At 35.2% G+C, this 13,064-nt stretch overlaps 2 protein-coding genes across 2 annotated transcripts in view; both read right to left on the reverse strand.

Moving 5' to 3' along the window:
• The window catches only part of LOC109209092 (heterogeneous nuclear ribonucleoprotein R), an 11,396-nt gene extending 6,823 nt beyond the window's left edge, over positions 1 to 4,573 (reverse strand). The window contains exons 1-5 of the mRNA XM_019372274.1: positions 4,429 to 4,573; positions 1,023 to 1,481; positions 826 to 942; positions 513 to 653; positions 113 to 286 (exon numbers count right to left, since the gene is read on the reverse strand). Coding sequence (XP_019227819.1) covers positions 113 to 286; positions 513 to 653; positions 826 to 942; positions 1,023 to 1,445 — 855 coding nt within the window. The 5' untranslated portion in view covers positions 1,446 to 1,481; positions 4,429 to 4,573. The remainder of the gene's footprint in view (positions 1 to 112; positions 287 to 512; positions 654 to 825; positions 943 to 1,022; positions 1,482 to 4,428) is intronic.
• A 1,090-nt stretch (positions 4,574 to 5,663) lies between these two features.
• On the reverse strand, positions 5,664 to 8,812 carry LOC109209096 (replication protein A 14 kDa subunit B-like). Its single transcript, XM_019372278.1, has 3 exons — positions 8,722 to 8,812; positions 7,511 to 7,769; positions 5,664 to 5,991 (listed from the first exon to the last, which is right to left on the reverse strand). The coding sequence occupies exons 2-3, from the start codon at positions 7,764 to 7,766 to the stop codon at positions 5,927 to 5,929; spliced, it is 321 nt and encodes a 106-aa protein (XP_019227823.1). The 5' UTR covers positions 7,767 to 7,769; positions 8,722 to 8,812; the 3' UTR covers positions 5,664 to 5,926.
• Between the last annotated feature and the right edge of the window lie 4,252 nt (positions 8,813 to 13,064).

Consider the following 13,064-nt stretch of genomic DNA (forward strand, 5'->3'; position numbering starts at 1 on the left):
TATGCATATCTAGTAACCCCCCCCCACCCCACACACACACACACACGCACACAAACACATTAGTTTGCATGGAAAGGAAAGATAAAATACGTAAGAGTTCTAAAAGTAGAACCTGTGCAGAAGCAGCAGTTTCAGCATTTTTGGGATCTGCCCAGCTGACAGTTGGTGCATTATCATCAAGCTTAAAGTCAGAATTTGACATCTTTTGTCTTGAATACTCTGCACATGCATTATTGTAATATTCTATAAAAGCGAATCCACGATTTCTACCGGAGTTCTGAGGATCCTGTATCATAGGAGTTGGAAAAAGAAATTAAAGCAACAAAAATGGTTTCTCCTTGCATATATATTGGGGGATGAACTTAAATCTTCTTCGCATGAATAACAGGATTTAAGCGGAAGAGTAACAAAGGTGGAGCTGCAAATATATAACCAGCGACAAAGATACTGTAGCAAAAGGTTGAGAAACGGAATAACTATAAACATAAGTCAAAAAAAGAGCCAGATCTTACCTTCACCAGCTCAATAGTAATAACCCCAGGTCCCACATTCGTCACAGCTGTCCTCATATCTTTCTCCCCCCAGTTTCTAGGAACATTACCAATGAACAACCGATGTTTAGCTTGAGCTGGAGAACATTTTACCCTTTTTCCCTGATACAGGAACAGCTATTAGAGAACCCAAAGAGTCTAGCAAATAGATAAATTTCCATTCACACTTATGGAAATGTACATCAGGGCTGTAAACTGTTTAATAAGTGATTGATAAACTAGGCAAGATGAGACAAAGAAAGAGTACAGTTAAGGAAAATAGCTTTTTGCCTACCTTCAGCTCAGTGTTGTTGAGCTCCTTAATAGCCTTGGATGCCAATTCCTTGTTTCTATAGGTGACAAACGCGTATCCCTTGTTCTGTGTTGAGTCCTTCCCTTTCATTATTCTTACCTGCGATTTTCATTCATGTTATCCTAGTAGAATTATGGGATACCAATAAAGAACAGCTAATGAACAGGAAAAGACTTTACCTCTGTAACTTCCCCAATTGTCTCACAAAAATCCCTCACATCTGCCTCAGACACATCTTGAGTAATGCCACCTATGTACACTTCTGAACCGTGAGGAGGAAGTGCAAGGAGCTCGGCATGCTTTTTTTCCACATCCTCAGCGTCTGTATCAACTTTCATTTTTACATCCTTCGAACCCTTTGCTTCCCCAGCTCCATCACTTTCATTTTCTTCCTCCTCCTCCTCCTCCTCTTCTTCCACCTCCTCTTCTACCTCTTCTTCTTCTTCTTCCACCTCTTCCATTTCCACCTCTTCTTCTACTTCTTCATACTCAATCTCTTCATCTTCTTCATTATCCCCTTCAAAGTCAACCTGCTCTTCAGTCTCAACAGGCTTCTCAGGTTCAGATTTAGTAGCTGCAGCACTGGCCCTTGTCCTCGGCATCTTATATATCTAGGAAGATAAGCTGGCACTGCAACTCTGATGGAACCACAGAAGCCGAAAGCATTTGCAAAAGAAAGAAGAAAATTGTGGACAGGCTGAACCAAAATGAAAGGCCAAGAGGATTTCCAGAGTAAAGAATATCTCAACTGAACTTGTTCCATGAGAAATGGCCCAAGGAGTTCCAATGTCAATTTTCAGTAAAAGGCTGACAAAATTTTACCAATACAAGCAAAGACAGGCAAGAGAAGAATACTGAATGATCAAGAGGGTAATATCCTCCATGAGGTGCAAAAATAATGAATCAATGAATTCCTTTAAAGGTAGATACTGATTGATTTCTGAAGGGAAGTCAGCCTTTAGTCTAAACTATAAACAGGACCAATGCATTCATAACAATGGAACAAGGCCAAGAAAGAAAATAAAAGAAAACAAGGACAGAGAAAAGAGATAGAAGAGCGAAACTTTGAAAGGGTTAATCTATTCATATTAACCCACACAATAGCAGGGGAAATAGAATGCTAAACGGATTGGTCATCAAGGTTTTGATCCCACCAGACCCAACCCCATAAAACATAATTCCAGTTCCAAAATACATGTCCCATTCTGTAAGTGAGACCTCCCTGCAGTAAATTAATGGACATACAATGAATGCACTGATAAAGGAGCAATCTCGACTGCACTTTTTAAATAACCATTGCTCAATATCAGAACAGTCCACAAGTCGTTTTGCTAGCTCATTGGAGTTAGCACTTGACCTCAAGAAGCAGATTAATTTATAGCTAGCTTAACCAGAAGTCTAATCAGTCTCATAATGATGAAGACTGTAAATTTGAAGTAGTAAGCAAATCTAGCTGACACTCACGAGCTTGGAATAAAAAGGTAAAAGGGATATGAATATCACCCTTAGCACTTGAACAAAAAGCTTAGAATCATGCATCCTCACTGGCCTTTTTTTCCTTTTGGGGGGGGGGGGGGGGGGGGGGGATGGATGGATAAATCAAAATATTCCATTAATGCGTATTTCGCTAGTTTAACAGAATAAAATCCATTTATAAAGTCACAACCAATTCCAAAAGCTCGCCACCGATTAATGAGTTTCCTTATCCAACTACATTTTCTAGTGGAAAGCACACCGAGAAAATCTCAGAAATACAAAACTTCTTTTCCCCTACATTGCACGTAAAGCTTTTTCTATTAGAAATCAAAACTATTTGTTAAACGTAATTATCATCTCCTAAGTCCATTAGTATCAGCATCGTGAAGTCTTACTAATCCTCCACTGATTTCTTTATTTCTCAACAATTAAAACATAACAAAGTCAATGACAAATCGTCCTAGTGGAAACATCGCGGTGCGCGCGAGCTGGCCCCAACTCTACCATTATCATAAAAAGGATCCTTCATGGTAACATGTACTCATTCTTTTCAGACCGTGGACCTTTTCATCTTTTAGTTAATCCCGTTTATAAATGCACCATGACCAACACATGCCGTCACAAGGTAAAAGCTAAATTGTATTGTTTTTAAGAAAGAAGAACCAATTTTATTGTTCTTGATCTTAAGTACAAATTAGTAGTCCAAAATATAGAGTCAAATTATCAAAATGCTTCGAAATTCCACTTGAATTGTCTAACCTAAATTAAATGGTCTTTCTCAAAATTTGAATTATATGAGTTTTAAGCACCCAGGCTCTCAATTTTAGGTTGCCTCATTCCCTAATTTGGAAGATATAATAATGCTATAGCTACTTTTTCTTTGTATTTTGGACTAAGATTTTGGAAGGTTCAATAGCAAAGATAGCATAGCCTCTAACATTTATGCTTCCGCTATACAAAAGAAGGTGTTAGCCCCATTTACCAAATGTCAGAAACAATCCCTCGAAGGCTTCAGACAATATTTGGCACGCCTAGTATAAGCCTTCATCATCTCTGAAGCACAACATTAATTCTCAACCATTGAATACAGTAGTTCTTGAACAATCAAGATTCTGAGAAGCTTTCTGTGTTGGGAAAGGGGCTGGAAAACAAGAACAAATATAACCTTGTCGACAAGTAGTGACAATCTTTTGCCTAGACAGATAGATGAGATGCAAGAGCATAAGATGGGACTAATGCATTTGGATCATGCACTGCCTCTAAGTTAGGAACACTACTTTGCAGTGTGTGCATGTACATATATAATTAACATAAGTGAGTTTAAAGTCAAAACTAGGTAGTTTCAGCAAGACGGAAAGTACTTTACCGAAACTAAAATCATTTTTTGGTGTTTAATTTCCTGCAAATACTTTCCAACAAAAAGGAGGAAAATGACTTCCCTAACTTATAAGCGGAAGTCATTTTCTTGCCCCAACATTTTCAAATTTTTAACTTCATATCACTACTCTAACCAACATTTGGACATTATTATCAATCTTTAATACTTTAATACAACAACCTATCATTAACCAACCTGATGCCTAATACTACAATTTTCATCAGTCAGCAAATGACTCACATTTATAGTTGTACCATCTCAATGTATCCTCCCATTTAACCTCTAAAGTTGCAATAAAGGGCAGTCAGGTGCACAAAGCATCCCACGTTCACCCAGGGTCCTGGAAAGGGCCGCACCTACCCTAAGGCAAGTGTCAGTGGCTGATTCCACGATTGGAACCTGTGACCACGGAGACAACTTTATCGTTGCTACAAGTCTCCCCTTCAACCACTAAAGCTGCAAATTTAAACCTTCTAAGGAAACAAAATTTCAACAGAGTCCACAGGACATTGCACACAGATCCATGTAGGTATATCCACACATAAAAATAACCCAATTATTCAAAACAAATCTAATCCGTGTAATCCAAATAAAATATGCATATTCTACCACCCACCCCACCCCCACCCACCCCGAAAAAGCAAATAAAGAATGGTGAAATGTATACATAGAAAAACATATTAAAACAACAATTACAACAAACGAAGATGTAAATGAGAAGAAATTATTACCTAGAAATGAAATGAGAACCCTCTTTCTTTCCTTAGCTGTGGAAGCAAACGCCGAGACCAAAAAATAGCTCACGTGAAAGTAATCTGCGCTGTGTGTTTGAGGGTAATTTATAAACCCTAGGTTTGACGACCCAGCTGGATTTGGTGTTAGGGTTTTCATTTGGGGATATTTTTATTTTGTATGATTGTTCTGTTACGTAATGACAGTTTTCTCCCTATATTCCCATGTCCTTTGCGTCGTAAGTAAATATCTATAAGGGTATTTATGCCATTATAGATCAAGTGTTTAAACTGTGGGGACACAAGGATTTCATATAGCCCTTGTAAGTGTACGTATATGAATTGAGAACCAAAAAAACTTTTTCCTTTTCTTTTTTTTTCAAGTTAATTATTTTTTGGAAGGAAAAGAAAAAAGAGGTTGTTATTATCATTTGTTTGACGCATAGGGAATAATTTTTCCAAGATTAAAATTTTTAGAAAAAACTATATGTGTCAAATATTCTTGAATTAGGCATGTATTCTATTGAGTTATCAAGTAATAATCAGATTACTCGATAAAATGTGTACAATTTGTACCTCTTTTTAATGATAGGTCAATATCTCAAAAACTAAAGTTGAGAGTACACTCTATTTAAATTATTTAGAGTAATTTTTTTGATACAATAACCACAAAAATCATAGAATACTTTATATGGTTGGATGAAATATGATCCTTCGTAGAGTATGGTGCAAAAGCAATTTAAATTTATGTTATTTGGAGTTAGAGGAACTCAATGATAAAATACAAACATTTTGGAGAGACTAAAGTAGTAATTAAATTCATCTTCATATGTGTGCATATTTCAATCAAAATTAATTACTTTGTCACAAAATACAAAAATATAAAGTGAAGTAATATTTTTAAAGAATTCAAAAGGCACAATGAAAAGATTAGGAGATCATGGGCTACTAAAGTAGAGACTAGAATATGGTGCTTCAGTATACAAATGTGGAGCTATTGAAAAACCAATAGAAGTATTTTACATATCAAACGTGAGTTTGATTTTTATGGCTTCCCTTCCCGCTTATTTGTTTTCGACTAAATAAAAAGGAAACTTAAACCATAAATTTCAAATTCTGAATCCGTCTATGAAGTTATCCAATATATGTCAGATGAAATTGCATCAGATAGGGATGGAAGTTCTAGGTTAGGGATTGACAAAGTTGTACCATTTTTTATCACGCGAGTGTCCAACTTATGTAACACAAATCATTTGAAGTCAAACTGACTAGCTAGGGAAACTACAAATATTAAGGTTCAATACCAAATAGCATAAGTTGAAAACTAAACAAGTTTCCATCTAACACAGAGCTAAACTTCTTATGATGAAACTACCTAACAGAAGCTGAAGATCCAAATGTTCAAAAATACTTCTAACTATAGTTATACATTTAAAGACTGCAAGAATGCAGCAGAAGTAAGATTACATCCACTTCTATAGCATTCGTTCGCTATTTCTCAGATAAACAAGTGCTTATGGTCCCCATTTGCCAGTCTGCAAACCTTGTCGTAGCTAGTAACATCTGCCAAATATGAAAGAATTTGGGATTTAGAAGAAGATTAGCAAGTAAAGATAATCAAGAGGTAAAGCACTATGTATATAGCAAAAGTTTCAATAAACCTCAAGTCACTAGCAGAATTTTACATAATCAAACTATGTCCACACGAAATGCCCATAGCATGCATCAAGTTATATGCAGTCTGGAATCACTTATTCCGAGGGTCAGATTACTACCTCGATATTGCTTGTGTTTCGGTCTGTTAATATCCTACTATTGTTGTGTCTCCTTTCCATGACTTGTTCATTTTTTATATTGCATTTCTTTAATGCTGATATTGTGCTTACTTGAGCCGAGAGTTTATCGGAAACAATCTCTCTACCTGCACAAAGTAAGGGTAACGTTTGCGTAGTGGCGGATCCATAATTTTAAAGTGATGGGCGCTCGCCGATAAAAAATCGGAAAGAAGAGGAAAAAAAAGTTTAGTTATGGGTGCTCACTCTATATTTATCTAACTATTTTTATAATTGCCTATGCAAATTTACTAAATTCGGTTAAAAGTAATGGGTGCTCAAGCACCCATAAGTATCCATGTACATCCGCCACTGTGCGTACACACTACCTTCCTAGTCCCACTTGTGAGAATATACTCGGTATAGTATTGTTTTAAATTACATCGGTCTTGAAATGTTTGACAGAGTAAGAATAATAACAGCTATCACAGATGGTAGGAGTGTAGACAAGGTAGAAAACTACCATAAATTATAAACATCATAACAACCTGATTAGTTAAACTAACCAAAATTCCATTTGTTTTACTTCTTGAATTTCTTATAGGAAAAATTCAGAGAAGTAACAGAATGAAGATAAACGACAGGCAACCATCTTTTATTCAGTTTACTTAATTGAATACAATGAAGGGAAGCCTTAGCGTACTGGTAAAGTTGTTGCCATGTAACCAGGAGGTCACGGGTTCAAACCATGGAAACAGTCTCTTGCAGACTATGTTGCGCGGACTCTCCAAAAATCCGACACGTAAGCGGCGACATTTTCGGAGAGTCGGAGCAACATAGCTTGTAGAAATGCAGGGTAAGGCTGCGTACAATAGACACTTGTGGTCCGGCCCTTTTGCGAACCCCACACATAGCAGGAGCTTAGTGCACCGGGCTGCCCTTTACTTAATTGAATACAACCAACTCATCCGTGCAGTATCTTATAGATCCTAAATTTCCCGCTACATGATACTTTCGCTTGGCAACAATAAAGTTTATGTACTGAAAACTGCATCATCAATTATATAGTTATGAACTTAATCTTTACAATGCCCTCCTTTCCCTTTTCATCTATGAGTATGAGCAAAATACAGTTTATTTATCTCGGGGGAAATTTACATTTCTATCTTTACCAATAGCTCTTTCAGTTCAGCAAGAAAGTTTTGGAAGTGATTGCCGATGAAAGCATGTACATGTATTGTACAAAATTAACATTCAAATGCAACTGATATAAGAAAAGCCGTTATCTGAATAACATGAGTAAGACATACCAAGTGTATCACCAAAATTGGTCCAAGTTTCTGCTTGAATAGACTGGGTAGTGTCAGCAATACCAATTACTTCAACAAAAGTTGAAAGAGGATTAGGTGGATATCCTTTCACAACTAGCTGTTTTTCATCTGTGGATTTTCCAATGACTGTATCACCATCAGATTGCATAACCTGAACCACTGCACGAACCCTCCTTCCTACATGCTCCTTGAGGAACTCAGCATTGACAAAGGCTGCAGGATTTGACGTGTCCATCTCCTACAAAACAAATATAAAATTTTAATCGACATTGTATTATAGGGTAACCATTGGGTCTAAAAACAAAAAATCCTACAATGGTAGCTGAAAAGATAGGAAAGCTACATATACATCATATGGATACTCTTAATGGTGTGAGGCTTTATGGGGAAAACCGTGCAGGCTTGGCTCAAAGCGGACGATATCACGTCATGTTAAGAATATACTTGGGGTGGTTTAACCCAACAATAGCATTTCCTGTCTGATGGTATCTAGCATTCACTTTTAGATGAACAACAGAAATAGACTAAAATATACCAAATTTTTCATTAGTTTCTTAGACTCATATCCCACACGAAATCCAGTATAATTGAGTGAGATAAGACTTTTATAAGCATTTCACTCTTAACCATCAAACCTAGAGTCAATAACTAGCTATACCAATAAATAGAACTAAAATTTGGAACTGAGAAACGCTTTTGAAACGTTCATTTTTTCTTTCTAAAGTTGTGTTTCTGGTTCAAGAACTCTAGTAAATAGAATAGTAAACATTTTACATTTTCATTGGCTCTTGCTACTAAAACTTTAAAGACAGCAAATCAGAAGCCTGTTAGTTAAACTTTTATACATTCTCTAATCGCACTATGACAATTAACAGTTGCTAATTAAACAAGACTAACATCCATTCCACAAACTGTAAGCATCTAGTACAAAATAAAGACTACAAAATTCAAACTCGGAAACACTTCTAACTGCATATTTCACATCGAACATCAACTAAAATATTAAGGGGAAAAAACAAAATTCATGACCTATTGGCACCAATGCGCGAATAATATGGTTGACTAAACAAAAAATAAGTCATTATTACAAGAAAACTGCAATCAGCATACAACATGAACAAATCAAAAAAACCCAAATCGGAAAAAAAAAATCAATTAACACCAAGTTGTGATCCATTATTAAATCTAACCTTGGCAATGGATGATGATTAATGGATCGAGGAGAAACTGGAGAGTGTGAATAGAGCTGATGAGTTTGAAATAAAATTGGGGAAATGAGTAGTCAAGACTTTATTTATTACTCTGATGTGGCGGCAAAACTTCCCGCGTTTTTGTAGCCCCCTCCAGTTTTATTGGGCCAAGCTTGCTGCCCTTTGGCCCATGACTAGGGATTTTATTAAGAGAAATTTCCATAAAGCACTATCTTTTAGTGGTATTAGTTATTTATAGATATCATTTGCTAATTACGGATTGCAGATACGTTTTCTGTTGTTATAAGATGTATTTAAGCTACTGTATTCATGAATACAGTAGCAAAAATAGGCGTGAATCAGGGAAGTCCAGCTAATCAATTGTTGTATTCGAGTGTATTCGACTATATTCCTAGCGTGAAACATGGGATTACAGCTGGACATATTAATGTATTCGACTGTATTCACGGCATGAAACAGGGGATTACGCTGTTTTTAAACGGAAAGTGAACCAATTAACATAATAGACTCCTAATATAACTCAACAAACTCAATTATAACACACAAATTTTGTATTTCCAGTTTTAAAAAAAGATTCTCAACCGAAATATACCCCAAAAACATAGCAATCTTCAGAGAAATTATATAATACATCTGAATACATAAATTATATTAATTAAAAAAAATATACGAATACATTCATGGCATATAGCGAGACAGTGAATACAATGAAATACACATAATACAGCGGGATACATTGAAATACAATGAAAAAAAGACAGTGAATACAATGAAATACATGGAATACATTGAATTACAATGGAAAAAAAGACAACGAATACAATGAAATACATGGAAATACTACGTGATACGTTGAAAATACATTGAAATATATTAACAGAAAATCAAGTTGCTCGGCCCCAAACTCCGTCGTCTTTGTTCAAGAACAAACGTTAATTTTCGGCGAGTCCACCGTCGAGCAAAAACCCTAAATCTCATTGTTCCCATGCATCAAAATTACAAATTCAACATCAAAATTACAGGCCTTATGTCCCTCTTGTCTCTCATCATCCTTTGTTAGCAGTAACTGCAGAAGTCAATCATATCTTCAACTCTGTACAGCAAATCTCCCTCTTCGTCATCGTCCATCTAAAAAATCCCAAATCGCCAAAGCAAACAACATGAAAAAAAATAATCAAATTGGGTAGCAGAAGGAGCAAGATCCCCTGTTACACAGTTGAATTGGACCCGAAAGAAGGAAGAGACAAATGGAGCGGAATTCACAAACTACTACTTTTTGGGCATCTAAGTTGGCAAATAAAACGTGAACTCCGACAGGAAATGAGAAAGAATCAAGTTAGAAAACGTAATTTTGATGTGAATTTGTTCTGTTGCAGTTTATGTTATGTGGTAGGTGATATGGGTGAGAGGAATTTTGAGATTGAGCAACGTGTTTTTAGGGAATTAGGGAAGAAAATGGCATGTATCAAAGTAGAGAGAGAAAGAAAATAGTGTAACTGAATAGCGTATTTAGTGGCTTAGGGGTAGGAGGTAACCAAAATTAGATATTTTGCTATAAACATTAAAAGGTATCTATAGAATATAATTTTTTTAAATGGTATTTATTTAAAATAAATAAGGTGTTACCCTTTGCTATAGGAGGTAAAAATTCCTTTTATTAATGGGCTCAATTACGATTTCTTTTGGGAAAAATCTCACTTTATACCTATTAAGCCCAAACTATTTACCCTTTAATACTCAAGCCTAAACTATTTACTTTATCTGCCAATGCAGCCCAAACTATTTACCCGACCCACCCATCTTCTCAATTGAAGTACAAAATGTTAAAAACATTCGACTTTATTTTTGCAAGATTACCTGGTAGTGGACTTGAATGGATCTACTTCTTCTCTGTCAAATCGATCTTCATTAAGATGGTCAACCCAAGCTATTGCTCTACCTCCTTTCCTTATGATTTTTATGTGTGTATGAAGACCCACCATTATTGAGCTTGAAGCTTCTAAATTTAAAATTTCGTTTTGAAGATTTATTGTTTAATTCGATGTGGGTGCTATAAAGTATTGCTTATAGTACCTTCGAGTAAGCCTCCCAAATCTGAATTTTTATGTGTATTTGAACATTCACCATTGTTGGCTTGAAGCTCAATTTTTATTTTTGAAGATTTCTTATTTGATTCAAAGTAGGTGTTATTAAATATTGCCTATAGTACCTTCTGGAAGTCCATATTGAAATTTGATCACATTTAAAGTTGATTTGAGATGATTGAGATCGAATCTTAATCGAAGAAGAACACAGTTACTTAATAGTATACTGCTACGGTATACAATATGTTGTAGGAGTATATAGCTATATTGTAACAATATACTATTATAGTATACAATATACTGCAACGGTATACTATAATAATCGAAAAAGAACACAATTACCTGACAGTATACCATTACGGTAAACAATATACTATAGGAGTATATAGCTATAATGCAACTGTATACTATTATAGTATATAATATACTGTAACGGTATATTGTAATAATGTGCAATATACTACAACAATATGCTGTAATAGTATACGATATAACATAATAGTATACTATTTTGATGTAATAGTGTAATGTTTTGAATGAAGAACATAAAATATCATTTTCATATATTGTGTGCTATATTGGTATATAATATATATAATTCAATAGTATATAGTTTATTACAATAATATATTATTATAATATACAATATGATGTTATAATTTATTACATGGCAATCACGTGTTGATTTTTGAATCTGATTATGTAATTTATGGTGCTTGGCAGCGTTCAATGTGATATTTAGTGAATTAGATCAAGTGACAACTGACATTATTTTAATTTAATAATTGAATTTAAAAAATAAATAAAAAGACAAAAGGTATATTATACTAGTTATATTAAAAAAAAGGTGAACAAAAGTTAGATTATGAAGAAAAAACATAAAAAGAAGTTAAATGAAATTAGAAAAGAAAAAAGAAATAAGAAGAAAATGAGAAAAAAGAAAAGGAGAAAAGAAAGAAAAAAGGAAAAAAGGAAAAGGAAAAGGAAAAGAAACATAGAAATAAAAAAGAATTGGAGAAAAAAGATAAAATTTCCCATAAAAACTACTATAGGTAGGAAATATAATTAGTTTGTGGGTAGAAAAATAAATGGGTAGACAAGGGTAAATAGTTATGTTTTTGTGGGTAACTGTGTCATTCTCCCATTAAAATAAGCAATCGGCCAACACTTTCTGGTTGGTCTTTACAGAATTTAAGTATCTGTCACAATCCCAATTTCCCCCCGTAGAATATCGTATCGCCCCAATTTTCCTCCGCAGAATATCGTGACGGCACCTAGTCTCTAAGACTAGGTAAGCCTAACAAGCATGCGGAATAACTGAAATAATAATCTAAAGCTCAAAATAATCAACAATTGTATAAGGTAAAAACTGTAACTCAAAGTATATACAACTCCCAAAAGCCGGTAAGAAATAAGTCAAAAGCTCTAGATACATTTAATCCTATACATCACTCTCTATCAAGAACATAAAGAAAACAAGGAAAAGACGGGATAGAAGGGGACTCCGAGGCCTGCAGACGCGGGCAGGTGTACCTCGAATTCTCCAAGCAGCAACACAACTCTCTAACACTGAGGCTGATAGGATGTACCTGGATCTGTACAAATATGTACATAAGCATAATATGAGTACACCACAATGGTACCCAGTAGTGTCAAGTCTAACCTCGATAGAGTAGTAACGAGGTCAGGTCAGGGCCCTACTGGAGGTAATAAGAACAAGGCAGATGATATAATGATATAATAAGAATGACAGGGAAATTAAATAATAATGAATTTACGAAAAACAACAACACGGAATCAAGAAACAGCAAATACAACACGAAAGGGTACAAAACCTTAAAAATTAAGGGAACAAAAAATTAGGGTACAAAACCTTAAAAATTAAGGGAACAAAAAACTGTTGTTTTTTGTTCCTTTAATTTTTAAGGTTTTGTACCCTTTCGTGTTGTATTTGCTGTTTCTTGATTCCGTAACAAGTCGAGATAAGGCCGAAACACACTATTCATCAAATGCATGAACGCTGCTGGGGCATTGGTCGGCCCAAAAGATATCACAAGGAACTCATAATGGCCATATTGGGTCTTGAAAGCTGTCTTAAGAATATCCGAGAGATTGTTCGCTTGCATGGTGTCCCAGTTTCTATCATTTCAGATAGAGGTACTCAGTTTACTTCGTAGTTTTGGAGGGCCGTGCAGAGAGAGTTGGGTACTCAGGTTGAGTTGAGCACAACTTTTCACC

The sequence above is a fragment of the Nicotiana attenuata genome, unplaced genomic scaffold, assembly GCF_001879085.1.
Source record: "Nicotiana attenuata strain UT unplaced genomic scaffold, NIATTr2, whole genome shotgun sequence".
NCBI classification, from domain to species: domain Eukaryota; kingdom Viridiplantae; phylum Streptophyta; class Magnoliopsida; order Solanales; family Solanaceae; genus Nicotiana; species Nicotiana attenuata.

Bases quoted from the DNA above. Each gene is read 5' to 3' on its own strand.
- LOC109209096 (XM_019372278.1), bottom strand. From the start codon at position 7,766: ATGGACACGTCAAATCCTGCAGCCTTTGTCAATGCTGAGTTCCTCAAG. The intron at 5,992-7,510 runs GTATGTCTTACT...CATATTTGGCAG, and splicing joins CAATTTTGGTGATACACTTG to ATGTTACTAGCTACGACAAG.